This window comes from Lucilia cuprina, chromosome 5, assembly GCF_022045245.1.
Source record: "Lucilia cuprina isolate Lc7/37 chromosome 5, ASM2204524v1, whole genome shotgun sequence".
Taxonomy (NCBI): domain Eukaryota; kingdom Metazoa; phylum Arthropoda; class Insecta; order Diptera; family Calliphoridae; genus Lucilia; species Lucilia cuprina.
In genome coordinates, this window is record NC_060953.1 from 44,266,901 (window position 1) to 44,290,056 (window position 23,156).

Here is a 23,156-nt window from a genome sequence, read left to right on the forward strand (position 1 = left end):
GATAGATAGATAGATAGATAGATAGATAGATAGATAGATAGATAGATATATAGATAGATAGATAGATAGATAGATAGATAGATAGATAGATAGATAGATACATAGATACATAGTTAGTAAGTAAGTTAGTTAGTTAGTTAGTTAGTTAGTTAGTTAGTTAGTTAGTTAATTAGTTAGTTAGTTAGTTAGTTTGCTAGCTAGTTAGTCAGTTAGTTACTTAGTTAGTTAGTTAGTTAGTTAGTTAGTTAGTTAGTTAGTTAGTGAGTTAGTTAGTTAGACTTTTACTATTCCCGTGAACTGTATTTCAAATTTCTTTATTTTATTATTATTATTAAAAGAAATACACTTTTTCTTCAACCCAACAAAAATTTCACTCTTCATCTACACGTAAGTAGAAACGTCATTCTAAATTTATTGTAATTACCTGGTCATTGCAAAATTTTGTCATTTTTAGCCTATAATTAGTATAAAATATATTAAATAAAAACTTTTCTTTCATTTCTCTACATAAACTGTTTTTTAGTTTGTAGTCATTTCTAAATTTATCATGACATATGCATGACTTTGACATTTAATGTTTTTTTCTGCATTTCTTGCAAAGTTTGGGAAAAATGTTTTATTTTAAAAATTTTCCCGTAATAATTAAGTTATTGTTTAAACAAACATGGTATGTATGCAGAAAATAACGACAACGACAAATTGTTAAATGTCGTCAACTTTTAAACAAATATATTTAGTTGGAGGAGGAGTCGTCGTCGTCAAGTGAACTTTAAACAAGAAACTATGAAAAACCGACACATAAATAAAAGTTTTATTTAACTTGTTTTCCCTTGTAAATATAATGGGACATAAATTAGGAGGGACAGTATATTCAAATATTTATATGTAAATACTTTTAGCGATTAAGAACAAGGTTTTTTTTAAGAATTACGCCTATATAATTTTTAAACAATTGTCTTTAAGTTTTTTGTTAAAAGTTGGGGAACTAGTGATGACGCCTTTATTAGCTAAAGAAATTATAAAAATCAAACGAAATATATAAACAAACTTATACAACTCATACTCTGTTGCTGACAGTGGGTATGTTTACAAAATCCCTTCTCCGTCTTCAGGTAGTCTCTTTCTTCTACTTTTTATGAACAATTTATCAATTTTTGGGCTATCATCTTTCTATTTATAAAAGCATTTTAAAAGGTTTCACTAAGGGCCCACTATGGGCTTAATAGTTTACAGGGTCAAAGGTAAATTTTTTTCAAAATTTTTTCAATATTGTGTGGGTTCAATGGTAATTTTAGTAAAAACAATTTAAATATTACGATCGAATGAAATAAATATTTTTATAATATTTTACTAAAATTAACCCTTGACTGTTTTAGCCTCCCACCCCTTATAAAGCTTTGTTTCAAGCAGACTGATATCAACTAAGTGTAAAACAGTCTCTTTTATACTTCGATAACATGCAATAATACAAAACCTAAACCAGGAAATCTGTATTTTTATATAGAGTTATACAACAAAATACCACTTACCCATATACAAAGGCAAATTATTTTCACACTTACAGCTACAAAGAATTGGCAGTGGGAAAAACCCCCGACTATAGCAGAAGTCACATATAGAGAGAAGCGAAAAAAGAGACTTCTCGCAATGCGCAGGATTTTGTTTACAAAAATTGATTTTACTGGCAAGTGAACACCTGGAAAGAAAGAATGAAAGAAATCGAACAGAATATAAGATAAAAATAATAAATAAATAAACAAAGAATTAAAAGTGTGGAGTATAAATACAAAAAATTAAGGGTATATCATGTCCCGATAACAACAAAAGAACCGATGGCAGGAGGGGATGATTTGTTAGAGTGGAGGGAGTAATAGAATGTGGTGGGAAAAAGAAAGTTAAATAAATGTGTAAAATACGAAGAAAGTTATGGAGAGCGAGTAGTGTTACGAAAAGTAATGGAAAATTTGTTAAGGGTAGAAATTAATGTAAAATTTTAAATAAAATTCTTTAATAAATTAAAAGTTATGAAAAATTCAAATTATTACAAATAATTGGTGGTAAATATTACGAAAAAGCTATAAGCAGACACAATGTTTTAAAAGTGACAGAAGTACCTAAGCATGTAACTAACTAGTTACTAGTTATCTATCTATCTATCTATCTATCTATCTATCTATCTATCTATCTATCTATCTATCTATCTATCTATCTATCTATCTATCTATCTATCTATCTATCTATCTATCTATCTATCTATCTATCTATTTATCTATCTATCTATCTATCTATCTATCTATCTATCTATCTATCTATCTATCTATCTAATTCCATAGAGTAAATTCTACTTCTTTTTCCAGTAATTTTTTTGGGAAATATTCATTTCCTGCTGCATGAGCTTTGTCGTGCTTTCAAAATACAGACGGACTTAATAGGCGATGACTAGATATCATTTCTTTTTTTGTAGAACCAAGCTTTGAAAAAAATAAGTATTTTACTTTTATACCCACCCAAAACTTTCTCTAAGCCTGTTTTTAATTAAGTTTTTTTCTTTGTTTCACAAAATTGCTAACATTAGATCATTTAACTAAATTAAATCGAATTAAAACGTAAATATAATAAAAGTCACACGAAATCCAAAATTTCTAAATAACATACTGCATTGTCTGTCCAAACATTTGAAATCTAAACACAAATACGACGACATGAGCATAAACATCTAACGTCTTATTACGTCTTGAAATTTTAGTAAAATGTTTATGTTTGTAAACATCAAAAAAAAACAAACTTAAAATTTACAGTGTTGCGAAAAAAATGAAGGCGTTTTGAAAGCATAATAACATAAATTCTATGAGCATAGAGTTAATAAATAGAGGCGAGACTAAGAAGAAAATGTTAAATAAAAAAAAAATACTTTTATGTTTACTAAAGGGAAAACGATAAACAAATATTTAAATTCTAACTTTAAAACTAATTTTCACTGCTCTAAATTTTACTAATTTTGTGAATTTTTTAACCCGCTGACTTGTCTCTTGGCTTTACTCTATACTATAAAGATATTAACTGTAGCATAGAAAAGACTACGCAATTTTAAGATAGAAATTACCCTCCTCTATTAATCGATATCTTTTATTTTGTGAGAGTGAGAGAGAGAGAGAGAGAGAGAAATTTTAAAGGGAAGAAAGCAGTTTGCTGACCATTCTTATTAGAGTCATTTCGTAATTTGAAACAAAACGTCATTTTATTACAATTTAAGAAAAACATGTTTACTACTTTGCGTATTTACAAATGATGCTTGTTGACTCTTTAAACAATATTTAGTATTTTGTAATCAAAATTTTGTTTTGAAAACTGCGTGCTTTCTAAAGTTGTACACTTTATTTATTTAAGGCGTCATTATCTTGTTTAGTGTAAGAATTTCAGCCTATACGTAATTTACGCGTAATTTATTTAGCTTTACAATGATATATAACAATTAATATTATCAATCAATTTTTTCAGTTCAACTGAAATATTAACACAATTTATACCAAACATCTACTTATGAAAAAAAATCATAAAAACCTCAAAAAAGGATCTCATATAACTCCGGTACAACCTCTGAATATTTCTTTAAATATTAGATTTTTGTAGATGCTTAGACAACAACAACAAACTTCTACATAAAATAAATGTTGTTTTGGTCCTTAAAGTCATGATACACGGTTGTCAGATCTTACAACGTTGTTAATAAAATGTTCAAAAAAATAATCTAATAATCGTCTGAACTTACAATTTTCCTTTTACAACGTTGTCAGAAAATACATTGTCGAAAACATTGCAAGACAAAATTTGTAAGTTGACAGTATTATTAGATTTTTCTAGCACTATTGATAAATCTAATAATACTGTCAACTTTTAAATTTTGTCTTGCAATATTTTTCGGTACTGCTTTTTCTTACAACCTTGCAAAAGAAAAATTGTAAGTTCGGACGATTATTAGATATTTTCTGAACATTTTACTGACAACGTTGTAAGATCTGACAACCGTGTATTGCGGCTTTTAGTGTTTCTGTAATATTTAATTTAGATGCATTTTAACTTAGATTGTAGATGTGTAGATTTAGATTTATTTTATTCCCTGATAGAATGAAAATCTAAAAGAATGAACTTTTTGAATTTTTTACCCCGTGTCAATATTATTGGAATACTCTTAGTTTCTAAACAAAAAACAAAAGGTCCTATAGTTGCCTAGTTGAATTTCTTCGGATTAAATGTACTATACATCCTCCTCCCTACCTACCTTGTAAGATCTAACAGCAGTGTAAACATTTTCTCCGTATATTTCTGACAACATTGTAAGATCTAAGGACATATATTTAACATCGCTGTAGACATTATCTAAACATTTTTCTGACAACATTTTAAGATCTAACTATATAGCTTTAGCCTTTTTCTGACAACATTGTAAGATCTAGCTGTCTAACAGCTTTAGACATTTGGAAAACAATTTCTGCCAACATTGTAAGATCTAACCAGAATGTGACTGTAAAAAAGTTTTAATTTTAATTTTCAGGGTGAATAAATTATAAAAGTTATTAACCTTATTTTTCTTTAATAATTAAGAGAAAAACTAAATAGTTTAAACCGGGAATTACATTAATAATTAGAATTTATATCTTTTATGAATTTCACAATAAAACATCAATACAGTTTTTGAATTTTTTAATTGTTTATGTGTATAGAAAAATATATATAAAATTGCTAATAAAACAATATTGTGAAATTAAAACCTGAAAAATCAATTTTTCATTTCGAATATTATGGGTAAGGGAGATTTAATAGTATTGGTTTTGGGTATTCTTTCATATTATTGCGAAATACCTAGATTAGATACAAATTTGTATGGCATTACAAAATTTCCTTAGTTTTTGTTACATATTCCATGATGTATGTTATCAGAGACCGATTACTTTCCTTTGACTTTCACAATCATAGCAAAAAATTTCGCAATATTGCATCAGCTTTTTTAGATATAATTAATATTTGTTTTTTTTTTAAAAAATACGAATGGGTAGGTACTTTTAAAGAATAAGAAATACTTGTTCGAAATAAGGTATTTCATATATAGGAACAGTAGAGCGTAAAATATTAGTATAAGATTTTAAATATGTATATTTTTATAGTCTTATACAATATAATTTTTCGTCGCAAGTATTTTTGAAATCCTTAAAGATAACGGATTTGTTTTAGCCATAAATAACGAAAATATTAACAAAATGCCGAAACTAAAAAGTTGTTAGTTCTTGATTATTAGAATGATTCTTTATTACCGTAGCGCCGGCTAAGGGGACCATTATGCTCCCATACAAATTTGCATTCTCCCGGAAATAGATTTACTGTTAATATTTTTTTTTTATTATTGGACCAGCACTCAAGGGATGACCCCTACTTATGCGAAGCATAGTGTTGGAACTAGGAAAATAGGTTGTGGGAAGGATGATAGAGGGAGTAGTGTTTGTGGACATTTGATTTGAATCTTCTAATAACTCTGCACTAAGTTTATTCTACATAAGAACAGTGTGGTCCAATGGCCAATCTACCACAAATGGGTGTGTTTTTGAAGAAAGACGTGTGTTACGCAAGAATATACGGGTATCGTGAAGAGTTCCCTAGTTTCAGAGGAACACATTTTATTATAGTATCGATAGAACAGTGAAATACACCACACGTTGCGACGGTGCTCCAGGGAATCAGTCGAGTTGGATACACTCTGCCACCGATAAGTACTTTAGCCCTCTCCTACACGTGGTCGAATAGCTCCAAAATATACTTCGAAGCTCCGGTCCATACATAAGAGTTGTATTCCATTTTCGTTCGGATATAAGTGGTGTAAATAATTAGATCATATGGAGTGAAGTATGTCTTACACCCTTTTAAAAAAACCGAGACACTTAATTGCTTCTTTCGACACTTGAAAAATGTGTTTAGTCCAGCGGACATCGCACTGAATTTTTACGCCCAGAACATCAAGAGTTTCTGATTTCTTATACATATAAATATAAATAGATAAAACAGCATTATCTGAAAAGCGTTTGAGTCTTGCGGGCGTTAAAATCGACTCTGTAAACACGACCCCATTCAGAGATTTTAATCAAGTCGTGATTAAACGATTTATTCATATTGCGCCTCATTACCCCAATCTCTAGAAGGCTTGACCTATAATTGAATGAATAAGAATGGCAGATACTGCTGTCATCCGCAAAAGAGTAGATAGAATTGGAAGTTTGGCATATCAGTTCATTTATAAATATAAGAAATAGGGTAGGGAAAAGAACGGAGTCTTGAGGTACCCCTGAATTAATCTTGAACTCGTTTGTCTGTAACAACTCGTATAGTGCGATATCTGAAAAAGCTCAAAATAAATCGAGAGAAGTTATTACCGGCAAATAGATACAAGTGCATCATGCCACACTCTATCAAACCGCTTTGAAATATCTAGAGCCACCACTTTACTTCCACCAAAATGGTTCAGCTTTTTGGTGTCTTAGCACTCTGGCACACGAAGACCTCGCTTTTTTGCAGCTTATCAATTTGGACGTTTTTGTTATTACGCCAAGTTCTGAAAGCTTCCTCTCTGGTTCTGATTGCCTTTCTGCACTTCTGATCAAACCAAGAATTTTGCCTAGGTCTAATCGACGATTAGCGAAATTGTTCTTCGTATTGGAACATAATCGGTCAAAACTTCGATATAAAGTCCATTTTCGAAAATTTACAATTGGTCTTAGTCAATAATACATAAATTTTTAATGATGTAGGGACAAAACGGATTTTCGAGATTGGCCCATAAAAGATGACAACTGCTGTATAAAACCCAAAACTTTTTTATATTACTTTAATGTTATTGATCTTGAGATAGAATTCTATACGAATCTTTTGTTTAAATACCCAAATTATTCATCGAAATTCATTTGCATTGATTGAGATCCCATATTTACAGCAAATATTTAAATGATGAAATTTTTGCTGCAATTTTTCTCTTCACTGTAAATATTTTCTTCATGATCATCAAAATAAATCTCTCATAAATATAGAAAATCTATATGTGTATATGTGGTTTTATTATGGATCTATATGTGTCTTAAAAGAATATAAAACAACTGGTTTTTTATTTTACGTCAGACATCAGCTGTTCAGATACATACAACTTGGTGTTTTAAATCAAAATGATATTGTCGGTATCATATGGAAGAAAACAATGGATATAAATGCATCTAAGTATCTTTTCACATACTACATATGTACATAAGTACATATGTATGTATCTTTAAAACTATAATGAGTTCTTCAATTAACTGCATACAGACATTGGGACGGATGAAGGGATCTACATGAACTACTAAATCATAATAGTTGTTGTTCTCTTCAAAATTATAATGGTCTACATAGTCTCTGCTAGACTACATACATACATAGCTGACTTACATATGTATGTATATACTTACTTGTAATTGTTTTACTTTTTTTCATTTTACCTGTTACTATTTGTACTTTTGTTGTTAGTTCCCCTTAGAGGTGACCAACAAGTGTTTCTAAAATGATCTATGATCTTTTTTCTTTTGCAATTTAAGAAATGCATGTATGTACATACATACATATTGTCCTCTGACTATACATATGTACGTGGTTGACTATAATGTAAAGATTTTGTTTACATACACAACTTTTCTTCAAAATTAAAAAAAAATATATATATTAAAATATGTATATAAGTACTATTTAAGATTTATTCATAAACATATTTTTAGTTTAAAAACAGTTTATATATAAATCAAATTTTATAGGAAAATAATGTTTTATAAACCTTTTATAAAATGAAATGTTAAACAAAAGTATATTTATTATAAGTGCAGGTGTGTTAGTCATTAAAATATGTTTATTATATTATTTTTGGCAAATTTTATTTTATTAATTTTCCATCATGAACAGTGAAAACATTTCGAAAACAATTAGATTTATTTCATTTTCTGACACGTTTAGTTCACGTCAATAGAACATACGTCGATACACTAAAAGAAAAAGTTGCTAAATTTGTTTATACAAACAAATATGAGGAATAAGATAGAATGTTGTGATGACTATAGTTTGAATAGTTTGAATAGTTGTCTTGATTTTAGTCTGGTGTACAGTTAGATATATTATCTATTTTTTAAGTCCTATGTCATGTCAATAGTCTAGTCTATATTCTAGTCCATAGTCTAGTCTATAGTCTAGTCTATAGTCCAGTCTATAGTCTATAGTCTAGTCTATAGTCTAGTCTATAGTCTAGTCTATAGTCTAGTCTATAGTCTAGTCTATAGTCTAGTCTATAGTCTAGTCTATAGTCTAGTCTATAGTCTAGTCTATAGTCTAGTCTATAGTCTAGTCTATAGTCTAGTCTATAGTCTAGTCTATAGTCTAATCTTAAGTCTAGTCTGTAGCCTAATCTTTAGTCTAGTCTATAGTCTAGTCTATAATCTAGTCTGTAGTCCAGTCTATAGTATAGTTTATAGTCTAGTCTATATAGTATATTCTATAGCCTTGTCTATAGTCTAGTCTATAGTCTGATCTATAGTCTAGTATATAGTCTAGTCTATAGTCTAGTCTATAGTCTAATCTATAGTCTAGTCTATAGTCTAGTCTAAAGTCTAGTCTGTAGTCTTGTCTACTTTAGTCTGTTGACTAGTCTGTAGTCTCTTCTGTTGTTTAGTCTGTGAACTGCAGTTTTAATATAGTATGATATATGATCCAGACTTTCTCTGTGTCTAAGTTCTGGTTTATATCTACTATATATTTATGTTTGTATTATTTAAATTCTGACTATCATTTTTATCTTAGTGTATGTTTTCTTTCCACATTAATTTGCTTTATTTAACACTCTCGTACCTTTGCAAAAAATTTCCCTTTCATTAAACATATTTTTCATTCTATAGCACGTTCTCTAATGCTAAAACTAAAAATAGGTTTTTAGTTTTTTATCTGCATTTAAATAAAAATTTCCTTTGCATAAATCTATTGTTATACACATACTACGTATCTGACTAAAATCAATTGTTCCGCCACTAGTCCCTTAATAAACTCAAAGAGCATGCGTCAAGTATGTATTTTTAAGTTTTGTAATTTTGTTTTTTTTTTCTTGCTCTAGTGAGACTCACTTCCTGGATACATAAAATTTTGTAGGAAAGATACAAAAAGGTGTTTCAACACAACACAGGTTTCTTTTTTTTTAATTTGGCTGGTCATTGGTTTCATTATGCTGAAGTTGTTTTTGTTACTGGGTCAATTGTCTGCATCAATTGATAGAAGATAGGCAGACGACCGATAAACTGGTGTAATTGTGTTGATTAAAGCAGCAGTATTATTAGTAGAGTTTTATTTAATGATTGCAGCAGAGGATATTTTTTATTTGGATTTAACTTCAATTGTGTTTAAGGGTTGATGTTGTTACATTTTAGATACATTTCTATAGATGCATGTACTTATAAATATGTATATGCATTTGATTAGGTATATAGACTAAGTTGAAAAAGTATACATATACTTTTTTCTTTCTTTTCTAAGGGTGTAAATTATTTGATTTTAGCCTTAATTGATTAAAGAGAAAATTATGATTATGATTTTTAACTTAATAGTTTGCCATACTTGTAGATCAATCTGAAGTCTAGTCTATAGTCTAATTTATAGTCTAATCTATAGTCTAATCTATAGTCTGGTCTATAGTCTGGGTTATAGTCTGGTCTATAGTCTGGGTTATAGTCTGGTCTATAGTCTGGTCTATAGTCTAGTCTATAGTCTAGTCTATAGTCTAGTCTATAGTCTAGTCTATAGTCTAGTCTATAGTCTAGTCTATAGTCTAGTCTATAGTCTAGTCTATAGTCTAGTCTATAGTCTAGGCTATAGTCTAGGCTATAGTCTAGGCTGTAGTCTAGGCTGTAGTCTAGGCTATAGTCTAGTCTACTGTCAATTCTATAGTGTAGTGTACAGTATAGTCTCTAATCTATCTATAGTTTATTCTTGATTAGAGTCTAGCGTCTGATCTAAAATCTAGTCTACCGTGTCTTGTCTATAGTCTAGTATTATTGAATCTTTGATCTAGATTTTTGTATATTTATACAGATTTTTGTTTAAGAAATCATAAATTTTTCCCTTATATACTTTTGTCAACTCTTTTATACAAAAAGTCGTTTATTCGAATTTATAGAGTTGATTTTGTTATCACACTCACTAGTACACACACCATCTGGTAACTTATCCAACATCGCCTGAAAAATAATAATATGGCAGCCTTATGGCTTTTTACGTCTTCCATTTGTTTTTATTAAACGGTCAACAACACGTGTTTAAAAAAGTGAAAAATTTTTAATTTTTAGCAAAAATCTTTAAAAAAGCAGTTTTAAAAGCAACAAAATGGGACGTTCAAACAAATCCCATAAAAGACGCAATGAAAACGCTAAAGTAAAAAGAGCACGCTATGCCGTTAAAGAATTGGCTATGCTCAAAAAAACTTTAGGCATCATGGATACCGAAGAAGGTGATACTATGGAACAATTAGCAGATGTGGCTACAGTTAAAACGGCAAAGGAAATAAAACATGTAAGTTTTGTAAACTAACCCATAAAAAGTTATTTTATTAATAATATTATGCCTTTTAGGAGAAAAAATCCAAAGAAGAAAACGAACTTGCATTCGAATTGCAAGAAGAACGTGAACAAGGTGAAAAAATCACCATTGTTAATGAGAAAACCGGTAAAACTCATGTTTATAACACTAAAACATTAAAAGATCAACATGGTTCCTATCCATCCTGGTATAAACCACGTAAAACTGCCAAACGTATGCGCAAGAAGGATCATGCCCGTAAACTTAAATTCAAGCAACACTGGACGGTTACCAATGTGCCTTTGTAGTGTGGCCATATCCGCAATTCATTTGTTTAAAGTTTAAGCTGTGAATACAGGTAGTTTTTAAGTTTAGTTCTTTGACTTTGAGGGGGGTTAATTTGTAGTTTCAGGTTTAAAATTGGAATTACATATTTGGGGAAAAAAATACAAAATATTTTGTAGCGTTAAACATTTTCAAAAATTTTAATTTTAAACTCGAACTAATGAATTAAATTTACATATTTTGATATTAAGAATAATTTCAAAATATTTTGTATATAATAAAATTATTAAAAAATATATATTATCGTAGATTTTATATAAGCAACGGATTTGTGCTGTCAAATCCAACATGTTTGAAGAGATTTGTAGAGATGAATATGAATACTTTTATTTCAAAAAATTTAAAATTAAATATTTATTTGCATTATATAATTGCGGCTTTTTCATAATGAAAGAGAACTGCTATGTGTTAGTTAAAGATGATCGTTACCAGAAATTCTTATGCTTTATTTTGTTGTATGTGAATAAGGCAGTAATAATTTAAACATAAACTTATTTGCTCTCTTAATCCAACATGAAAAAAGCTACAATTTCCTTAATAGTGATTTCAAATACTTAAGCAAGGATAGAATGTGCTGAATATCTATATCCCGCAGTATGTTTGTAGTTAGAGCTTTAGTCTGTTAGACCACTTGAAAACTGGGTCGGATTGATTATGTAAGGAAGATTTTTGCACCCTATAGAAGCAAATCCTTTGTTACAATTGCTCATTTGAACTTCGTTGCCTTTGTATAAGGCTCCAACTTACCGCTGCATAAATTATTAGTGTTCTCCCGTAATCTGTTAGGAAGGCAAATTTAATGGAATCTGTATATCATACCATTAATCCATCATCTCTCAACCCAGCATTCTTCATGTTCATCCGACACACCCATCGAGAACAACATTCGACATACAACACATTATACCCCTACGGGCAACTGGTCATCCATCTAGATTATGTGGCACTCTGTTTCGATCCTATGTCAAGTCAATCCAAGGAATATCAGAGGAGTAAAATGACATCACCAGTTCCGACAGACTGGATGTTCTGGAAGCAACTCTTTTCCCCTGGATTGCAATAACACAAAGTGTTTAACGTGAACATCTGTCTTGACTGCCCCTTTTTGTATCTTACACGCAATTTTTTGAACCGGTCTATGTACAAGCACTTTGCTCAAGTAATTGAACTATCTAATCTCTGACCATTGCTGCCCCGTTGCTTAACTTCAGAGATGTAAAACATCACTTCCGTTTACAACCACGTAGATGGGATGGCCTTCGTTGAGCCGCAGTCACTTCTCTGTGGGGTATCTGTTGTCTTCGGCAACAGCATCGAATTGTTCCGGAAATATTGACTTTACCTTCAATCAATCTTTTAACAGCCAATTACTCTTCCAGCTAATTTAAGTTTAAATCAAAGCTACTACGTGGATCCTGAAGCAACCTTAATCAAGTAACCACCTTAGAACCAGATTGTGTTTTTCTCTGGTGAGATCCCATGTCAAATCTTACCAAGGACTAGCCGAGGAGTGAAGTGACATCAGATGAAGAAAGTTATTTGACAGATGATCAGTTATTTCATTGTAAAGTTCAACCAGAATGCCGAATAATTTATATGAATATGGAATTCATTCAGCAATATTACCCAGTTCTACTTTTCAAACATTTCTCCCTGATACTATGTACTTAAGAAGAATAGGATATTATTTGTTCATTCGTCTATAACTTATCTGTATCTCCGAATAGCCTTCAGCCGTTGAAGTCTCATTTGCTAACAATGGTCATATAGAATAATGTCCCATTAAAACCCCATTAGAGTTCCTAGATTGGAGTCATCCAGCTTTTGTTAGATACAATTCAATTTATTACTTTATGACTCATTAGTCTTGTCCCGGAACCTAGATAAACGTTAGTTAGTTAGTTTGAAAGGAGGCTGTATATACATCAAATCCGATAAAATACTCCTAGGCCTCTATCGAACCTGTTGTACGCACCTTAACCAGTGTCTAAGGTGGGAATCGATCCCACCACGTCCGGTCTACCAGACTAGAACACTAACCTACCGGAGGCCACAACCTAGATAAATGTTCCCACGACAATTGGATCTTCGCTCCTGAACGACCCGAGTCATACTCGGCCAAAGATTGTCAACCCAGCGACAGCTGTATCAACGAAAGTTTTTTCCCCAGGAAAGAACTATCGGCCACAGTCGAGCTGTTACAACAACAACAACCTAGATAAAAAATTGGCTTGATTCTTTCGTAACTACCATATAAGTCAAGGTTCGATCCTTTCCTTGCAGTACACTATTCTGTTACCAAACAATCTTTATTGTCAACATCACTAAGACTGGATTTAATTTATTGCTCTATGACTCATTAAATTTGCCACGGAATCTACATAAATAAGTGGCTTGATTCTTTAGCAACTTCCATTTACGTCAAAATTCGATCTTTTCCTTGCATTACACTGTTACCCAACACATCTTTATTGTCAACATCACTAGGAGTATCTCTATATTCTAAGACCATGCACAAGTGCACTATATAACAAATGCTTTAAAAGTTGCTAGACTATGGACGTAAATTGTAATTACAGACCACAAATCTATATACTCTCATACCCAACACATCTTTATTGTCAACATCACTAGGAGTATCTCTATATTCTAAGACCATGCACAAGTGTACTATATAACCAATGCTTTAAAAGTTGCTAGACTATGGACGTAAATTGTAATTACAGACCACAAATCTATATACTCTCATATCTGTTCCGTCGATTTTCAGATCGCTAGGATCTGTACATTCATAAGGGAGTCGAAATGATATTGAAACGTACATATTGAAACTTATTTTTTTATACCCTATACCGTTATAGTGGGGAGGGTATTATACGTTTGTGCTGATGTTTGTAACATACAAAAATATTGGTCCAATACCCACCTTAAAGTATACCGATCGATTCAGAATAACTTTTGAATCGATTAAGACATGTCCATCCGTCTGTCCGGCTGTCAATGTAAACCTTGTGCGCAAGGTACAGGCCGCAATTTTTAAGATAATTTGATGAAATTTGGACCAAGCATGATTTTTGGCACAGGGACTAAGCCTATTGAAAATGGTTGAAATCGGTCCATTATTTCACCTAGCCCCCATACAACCGTACCTCCCGATTTGAACTTTTTATGCCATAATTAAGTCAAATATTCTGCTATCTCTTTCAGAATTGGCACAAATAAGTTTTATATACGTATAAATGACACTGCAGATTTTCGTAAGGATCGGCCTATATTTGACCCTAGCCCCCATACAAACCCCCCTTCAAAAAATGACTTAAACGTCTAGAATTGACTTGTAACCATTTGTATCGCAATGAAACTCAACAAAACTAACTGTTATTTAGAAATATAACCTTTTCCCAAATTAACCGAGGATGGGTCCATATTTGACCTATATAAAGCCTCATTTAGAAATAGCTTTTTTCGATCATTGTGTAACTGAATGCGTAAACGTAATCGAAATGCAGAATAGGGGTGTTAATTTTGAACCATATTTAAAAACAAATTTATACAAATTTTTATTAGTAAATGTATGTCTTGTAAAACTTAACTTTGTAATCATTTTCATTACAATTTTTCTGAAAGTACTGTTTCTAATTTTCTTCTTTTTTACTTTTCTTTCAGTATACCTACCATCAATCTACAATCAATAACATATTTCATATTCATCACAATCAAGTCATTTAAAATTCATATTATGGTAAGTAAGTTTCACTATTTTCATAACAATTCATGCATCTAATTATATTGACATTTAAACAAACAACCCATATCATTGTTACAATTGTAATTTTGTCCTCAATAATAATGAGAAAACCGAACATAAAAGAAACATTAATAATAAATTCTTTATAAGAAAACAAAGACATTTTATTCAATGCTTAAAAATACATTAAATACAACATACATTTATTTAGCTTTTAATTATTATTATTTTTTTTTGTAAGATGAAATTTATAATTCTTTATTTCGTTTGGTTATTTTTTAGTTTATTGTTTCAATTTATTTAAATTCTTAACTTTAAGCTCTACATCTCTCAAATGGTTAAGCTAATTCTCTTTTTTTAAATTTAAATACGTTTTTATTTTATTGTGTAACAATAATATCTACATACATGAAATATGTTTAATAGCAAGCAAAGAAATTTCTTCATTTGCTTAAATATTCCTTGATTAATGACATCTTTTTAAAGTCTACTGGTTAAAATGTCAACATTTAAAAAAATAGTTGAAAAAAAAACTTATAAAAACGAGTTAACAATATTATGAAATGGATTTTAATTTTAAATCTAATAATTTTTTGTTTGTTTATTGTATGGAACAATATGACTTAACACTGCACAATACCCCAGTTGTGGCTTGTGCCACTGGATCTAATCTAGCTGCAGCTGAGGCTCTTACGTTCATTAGTTGCCTAGTGGAGGCAGCCCATACTGTTAACGATTGATTTGCTGCATTAGCAGGCATCAATTGTCATTCCTCCTTTTTATTCATTTCTATGTCCTCTTGAGTATTAATATCATTATTAGGTATTTGTTCTTCTTCAATATTGCCTTGCATTATGGCGGGATTAGATTTTAAAACAGAACCTCCGGTAAAACCTAAAATACCGCAACCTACTGCAGCCAAACCACCCGCTTTAAGGCCTGCCACTAGACCTATGGGACCTCCTACACATGTACCCAATAAAGCTCCCATTACCGGGTACATGGCCTTTTTGTAAGATAAAGCTTTACGTAAGTTACTTTCACCAATTTGTACATTTTCAAGAGCTTCTTCAGCATTATCGGCTATGGCTTGTACGCTTTCCGCTTGTTCTTGTGTTAGTTCACGCATATTGTGAAACATGCCATTTAAATCTCGTATTTCATGTTGCAAGTGTAGTAGTTCTTCTAAACAGGACTGTCTTTGTGCTAGTAAATGTTCATCGGCTTGAAATTCTGTTTTTATATGGGGTAATGATTCTTGATACGCCTGTGTTTGTCCTATTTCTACGGGAGAGTTAAGGTGTTCAGGTTCCTCATCATCATCACAGGGTCCCTGGGAACGTAGAGTGTTTGTGGGTGATTTTAGTTGTAGTTCTGGAAAAGAAAATTTTGGAATTGTTGAATAAAGGAATTGTTAAATAAAGTTGAAATTTTAATTTAAAGTATAAAATATTTATTTTAGGTAGATAGACAGATAGATAGAGAGATAGATAGATAGATAGATAGATAGATAGATAGATAGATAGATAGATAGATAGATAGATAGATAGATAGATAGATAGTTAGTTAGTTAGTTTCTTATTTTGTTGGTTAGTTCATTAATGTTGTGGGTTCACTCGGAGATCCAAAGGTTCTTTGTAAATCCCTTTAACAATAACAATTAGCAATAGAAAGAAGAAAGGAGAATGAGAAGAGCTAGTTTCCCTCCTAACAAAAAGAACAAAGGATGAATGTTGTCATGGAAGAGATATATCTAATTGTCCGTTATCTCAAAATCCAAAATATATCGCTGATGAAACTCAGAATGTCGCCTAGGATGCACCCAGCTACATCTTCTAGTTTATCGTGGAATCCTTTACATAGCCATTTTAATCTCAGACTCCTTATTCTGGGACATTGGCATAAAATATGCCCTACTCCAATTCCTCTTCGACCTCACACAACCTGCATAAACCCTGTGTTACCGAACCCAATACCCCTATAGATAGATAGATAGATAGATAGATAGATAGATAGATAAATAGATAGATAGATAGATATATAGATATATAGATATATAGATATATAGATAGATAGATAGATAGATAGATAGATAGATAGGTAGATAGATAGATATATATATATAGATAGATAGATAGATAGATAGATAGATAGATAGATAGATAGACAGATAGGTAGATAGATAGAAAGGTAGATAGATAGATAGATAGATAGATAGATAGATAGATAGATAGATAGATAGATAGATAGATAGATAGATAGATGTTGTTTTGGACCTGTTATATTGGTCATGAATTTTAAATTAAAATTTTTAATACAAATATTTAGTACTTTTTAAATACTAAAATCAATTTGTTGCATTTTTGTAGTAAAGTATTTATTATATAAAAGATGTTTTTTTTTTTATAAAATTACAAAAAATATAGTCTTCAAAGTCAAAGACTTTTGCAATATTTTAAAATCACAAGAAACCCAAAAAGGTCATCATAATAAAAATATGACGTTACTCAATATTTCCTGATTTTTACACTAACAAACCACAATATCGCAATAACAAACTTAAAAACAACAACAAATAAGCAATAATAATAAAAATTCTTATCACTTACCCAAATATTCTTTCATACCCTCAAAAGCCTTCTGTTTCCCCACCTCCATCATGGCATCAAATCTTTCAAGATCTTCATCTCTGACCTTTTCTCTAAGTGTATCCATTTCAAGTAGTAGATTCTTCACCTGTTTTATGACACGCATAGCATTTATTTCTTCTTTTTTAATTTTATTCCAATCGCCCAAGGCTAAACTTTTCTCAATATTACTGCGATGATTTTTCAACAGACCCAAATGGTGAGGTATGGCCATGTCGTTAAAACGTCTGACGGCTATTTCAGCCTGTTTAAGAGGAATTTTTCGATTACTCGGAGTCTCCGTCATATTGTAGGTTTACTGTCGCAGCTAGGGCTAACAAGTGAAAGTCCGTTGTGGTCTTTATTTAGCAAATTGTTTTATTTTATTTTTTGTTTCAATTCTCTTTCTTTGTAACTTTACTTTATTGATTTTTTGATATCATTTGTGTATTCTACTAGAAAAATATTTGTTTTATTTTTCTTTATTGCTATTATTTTCTTAAGGTTTCAATTTCAATGTACTTTGTCTCCTGTTTTTTGGAAAACACTTGGGGTGTTGTTTCCATTAGTTTTTGTGCAATTATTATTTTTTTGTTTTTTTTTTGTTATGGTGTTTATTGTTTTGAATGAATGTACTTCAAGATTCTTTTGTTTTTCAATTACTACTTTTATTATGTTTCCTACTTCGTTTTTAGTATTTATTTTCTAGTTTTACTAGCACACTGTTTTTTGTCTATTAATATTTTGAAATTTCTTTTTATTTCAAGTTTTATTTTAAATTTTCCTTTTTCTATAGTTTCGTAATAATAAACGTGAAGTTGGCTGCAGTTATTAAACAGCTGTTTAAGTCAATCAATGAGAAATATATGTAGAGTGGCCAGACTATATTGCAAAATGTTTTAAACCTAACGGTTATTTTTAGATGCAAAGTAGAATCGTTTTTAATTAATTGATAAATTCTTTAATTTAAATTTAAAATTTTCCATAAAAATGTAGAGATACTTCTGTAAACATGTGACTAGACAACATATAATCCTACAGAAATGTGTCCAGATGGGTTTCTATATAAATGGGTCCAGACAAGTCTCTTTTCTATAGAATTAAGTCTAAACAAAGTACTTTTCTAAATGAAAGAAATGCGTCTTGTCAAGACAGTTTTATATAAATATATCTAAACTAGACAATTTTGTATAAAAGGGTCCAGACAAGACAATTTATAATTGATATGTAGCAAAGAAACGCTATTGTCTAACAAATTAATGAATACAACAGACATTTCGAGAAAATGCATCTAGTAGAAACACTTCTATATAAAAGAGTCTATACAAAATTGTGTCCAGACAAGACTTCGATATGGACAATTTTCAATAGAAATTTGTCAAAACTTTCTACACAAATGTTTCTCAATAAGCCACTTTTCTGTATGTGGATCCAGAAAGGACATTTTTCAAAAGAAAAATTACTAAGAAAGATGGTTTTCCGTATAAATAGTTTCGTTTGAAAGGTTGTATACTAAATGTCTACATCCACTCTGAGACCAAAAGATCCATTGTGAACCCCTTTAAAAAATAACCTAATTGTCCGTTATCTGAAAATCCAAAATATTGCCCTGATGAAATCTAGAATATCGCCTAGGCTGCACCCTGCTACATCCCCTAGTTCATTGTGGAATCCTTTATCTAGTTATTTTAGTCTCAGACTATATTCTGGGACAGTGACATAAAATATGCTCTACTCTGCAGTTTCTCTTCGTCCTTACACAACCTGTAAAAATACTGTGTGTTACCGACCCTAATACCCCTGAAGGCTCCAATTGAGCAGTGTCGGGTAATTATTCTTGCTAAAATCCTTATGCTCCTCCTGTCAAGTCCTAACTGGTTACTTTTGGATTTAATTTCGGTCATAGTGCAATATTACAATAAAGCCTACTGTGCCAAAAACGGTTGGTGGAGGCGTTGAAATATTCGGAGGTTATCCTACAGCAATAACAAATTAGGGGTTTTACCCAACTATCGACTTATAACTATAGACTTAATGTGTATAACCTGACTAACCCTTATGATAAAATGTGACGTTTTGCAATATAAAGATGTAATAGCTGTCTGACTATCAACATAAATCGTCACTTCCGACCCCCTAGTAATGTGTCTCTTAATAAAGTCCACGGATTTATATATAGCTAGGATCTCCGCCTGAAAGACGTTACATTCGTCTTGAAGTCTGTTAGACAATTATGTTATCATCTACAAAATAAACCTCGGCAAATATGCCAAAATCCATCTTGGATCTATCAGTGAAAACTGCAGTACAGTACTTCGAATCCATCCCACTTATCCCTTCTAGAAATTGCTATTGAGGGTGATACTCCGAAGTCCAGGGTCGTAACCAAATGATCAGAAAAACCTTCGTACTTTCCTCAATTCCTGTTAGACCTACATCGTACAGTATTCTAGTGTCTCAGTCTAAATAAGTTCTTTGCCTCTACATTGGTGGTGGGTGTAGGATCAATATCAGCACAAACTTATAATACCCTTTTTACTATAATATTGTAGGTTATGATGACATTAAATTTTCTATCCCTGTAAAATATTGCGTTCTATTCTCTGCTTCCTTTTGCAATGTAGCCACTTTAATTTCTCATAATGTAAACATAAAATACTTGCCATATTGTTGATAATTAAAATCTCAAAATTTGTGGAATTTTTTTACACAAAAATAATTTTTTTTATTTAAATATATTTACACTTAAATACGTTACAAAATATAAAAGTTATCTAAAACCTAAGCATATTAAAAAGCTTTACATTATCGATTTATTTTTTTTCAAATAAAAGAAAAAGTATAATAGAAATATGGTAACCTTACTTAAACAATTAAAACGTGCAAAATAACGGTTATATTATTTTAGGATAATATTTCTCTTTAACTTAAAGATTTTGTTTCTGTTTTTTTTTTTTTTTTTTTTTTAATAATTTTAAAAATTTCAAGCGAACAATAATAATACAAACAAAAAATGTTAGGGAATGATGACACATAAGAAGACAAGGTAATGAATGTATAAGTACACAAAAAAAAAATTCGGAAAGTTATACTTAAATAATATTACATACAAACACTTTAAATAGAAAAAATATAACCCTATCATAGGGTTTCCCTTTTTATAAGCCTAAAACTAGACTTATAGCGAAAAAAGTAAATTAAGTATAAAATTTCTAAACGAGAAAGAAATGCAGTTCTGTGTGTGTGATTTGTTTAACTTAACAAAGAAATTATAAAACTAAATTGTTTTAATAATAAAACTTTTTTTTCTTAAAAGTGGATTTAAAATTTCTAAGGACAATGAGCATTGGGACCATTTCGACATTTCATTAATAAATTAACCATGCCCTCTAGCTTAAGAGTACGAGATTCTGTATTATATAAATTTGTCTGCAAACGATTATAGTCCAATTGTTGTTTTTCCTGCAAATATAAAGAAATTATTATATAAATAATTAAAAGTTTTATTTCTTTTTTAACAATCTGCTTACCAAATTAACTAAACGATTTTTTAATAAATCCACCATTGTATAAGTCGATTGTAAAGTTTTGTGCAATTCATTTGTCTGCACTCTTTCGTTGGCCAATTGTTTTTCAATCTTTTGTAATCTGGCTGTGATGTCTTCTTGTGTTTCTATTTCATTTTCTAAATCGCGTGCTTCGAATGCATCATCATGATGTAAATCTAGTTGGTTGGATTTTTAAACATTATAGTGAAATAGTTTCATTTTATTTATATGAATTGTGCTTTCAATTCGTTTTTATTTTTCTATTACTTACCTATTTTTTTACAACTTTGCTGATCTGCCTGTAATGAGAAGCCTTCACGACACTTGCAATAGTAGGAACCCACTGTATTAATACAGGTTTGATCACAGGGTTTCTCTTCTTTACACTCATTAATATCGTGCTCACAATAGCGGCCACTAAAACCCGCCGGACAGGAACATGTTTCGGGACCCATACAGGTTCCCCCATTTTGACAGCGGGCTGCACAAATTGCTGAAAGTGAAGAAAGAGGATAGGAATTTAGATTAATCAGATGATATAGGATGAGTAGTTGTTGGAATATGGGGTCCTTTATTATTCTTTTAAGATCCGTCGAAGTCCTTAGAATAGTTTATTCAATGAGTCTTTCTTTTTTTTTAAACGCAATAAGTTTCGATCCGACTTTACATATTCACCCCAATCAAAAATAGAAGTAAAAATTGTGTTCCCTCTAAATTTTCATTTCCCTCGAAAGGGAAAACTGCTATCGTAAACTTGTTGTGATCAATTCATTCACTTTTGTTGATTTTATATGGAACAACTGTTCAATGTTTACAAAATTCCATCAACATATTTGACAACAGTGGAATTTTTTTCACGACAAAAAAGTTAGTGAACGAAAAAGTGAAAAGGTAACATATTTCACGTGAAATGATGAGCTGAATAATTTTCAATACTTTCTGGTCGGCACAATGGCAGTCTGTAACGGATCAACATCCCGATTGACAACATATTCTCAGCCAAACTTAGACTTTTAGTCGTACACATACTGTTCAGTATGTTCCTTACCCCCCGGGCATGTTTCTTTGATGCTAGAGATTCTATTTTGGTTTATTAAAATCCGGGGGTAAAGAAGTGCTACCAATACCTCTAGTCTGCTGGAATTATAAACTGGTGTTCACTTTTCAATCTTTGGCTTGAACTTAGGTGATATGAAAAGCGGTCTAACCAGAGCACCACATAATCTGGTACTACGGGTGGCCAGCTGCCTACAGGATATGTCTCGGGTGGTCAGTTGGTTAAGGTTCCTTTAAGATCCACGTAGTGGCTGTGGTTGAAACCTAAACCTCAGGAAGGAGGTGCTTTCATAAAATACTGATATTCGGTGAAATATTATTTTCACAATAAATTTCTGTTATTGTTCCTAGATTCTAGGAGCGGTACAAACTACAGAGCATAACTGTGGATAAATAAAATGTTGGATTTGAGTTGATAATACAAAGACTGGGTATACGAGGTGGAGTTTTTCTGATGCTTTCTGATGTGTACTCTTATTCCATAAAGTGGATGGAGTAATTGATGGATTTGATGGATGAAATTATGATGTGCGAATAATGGTTTAGCAAGACGGAGACGGAGTTGTAGTGCAAGTTCGTCACTGCCCTTTCATTGATTATGGGCGATTTTCCTTCATGGTTGAGTACGTTAGAGTTTACTCTAAAACATGCTCAACTTATCACAGTGGGTCTTTGTCAGTGTGTCAATCTTGTCTATTAAAATGATCCGTCTTTTGGACTACCAATTACTTCCCACTAGGTGCTGTTGCCGAATCAACAACACCATCTCAGTAGTGTGGTTTGGCGACATTATTAGTTAGGGTTAGTTTGAACTTGCTCATGCCACCTGTCCTCCCCTTAACGGGGCTACTATGGCAAGAGATTAAAAAGCTCGAGTAGTTGAGCAAAGTGCACGTATAATGGACCGGAAATCCATATATGTAAATTGCTACCTGCCTTTAAAATACACAAAGCGGCAGTGGATATCGTCGTTATCTGAGTCCAATCTAGATGATAAAAATTTTGTGCTGATTTTGATCTTATAGTCCCTTTTAGATTTAGATTGTGTAATATAAACCTCATTTTCTGGAAGGTGATCTTATTGCTTTTTCTATTCAAAATATTGCATTTTGTGGAGACACTTCGTTTTACATAATTTAATTTTTAATCTTAGTTGTTTTCGATTTTTAATATGATATTTTGTTAAAATAAATTTATCAATTTTTATTATAAAATTCA

At 31.1% G+C, this 23,156-nt stretch overlaps 3 protein-coding genes across 5 annotated transcripts in view; 1 reads left to right on the forward strand and 2 right to left on the reverse strand.

Annotated features, from left to right (window-relative positions):
* Nucleotides 1-10,321: 10,321 nt before the first annotated feature.
* Nucleotides 10,322-23,156, forward strand: part of LOC111675716 (protein LLP homolog) — a 21,101-nt gene continuing 8,266 nt past the window's right edge. The window contains exons 1-3 of one of the 3 annotated variants that reach the window (XR_002762518.2): nt 10,322-10,608; nt 10,668-10,972; nt 14,626-14,701. Coding sequence is in view for 1 of the 3 variants with exons in the window: in XM_023436527.2 (XP_023292295.2) it covers nt 10,423-10,608; nt 10,668-10,922 (441 nt within the window). In the remaining 2 variants the exon portion in view is untranslated. Of the gene's footprint in view, nt 10,609-10,667; nt 11,326-14,625; nt 14,885-23,156 lie in introns of those variants that run through there. The other 2 variants (XR_006940887.1, XM_023436527.2) reach the window with 2 other exon arrangements.
* Nucleotides 15,060-18,043, reverse strand: LOC111675715 (syntaxin-17). The gene is made up of 2 exons (XM_023436526.2): nt 17,317-18,043; nt 15,060-16,081 (listed from the first exon to the last, which is right to left on the reverse strand). The coding sequence occupies exons 1-2, from the start codon at nt 17,639-17,641 to the stop codon at nt 15,474-15,476; spliced, it is 933 nt and encodes a 310-aa protein (XP_023292294.2). The 5' UTR covers nt 17,642-18,043; the 3' UTR covers nt 15,060-15,473.
* Nucleotides 21,160-23,156, reverse strand: part of LOC111675714 (myb-like protein I) — a 99,375-nt gene continuing 97,378 nt past the window's right edge. The window contains exon 3 of the mRNA XM_046950900.1: nt 21,160-21,375. Coding sequence (XP_046806856.1) covers nt 21,300-21,375 — 76 coding nt within the window. The 3' untranslated portion in view covers nt 21,160-21,299. The remainder of the gene's footprint in view (nt 21,376-23,156) is intronic.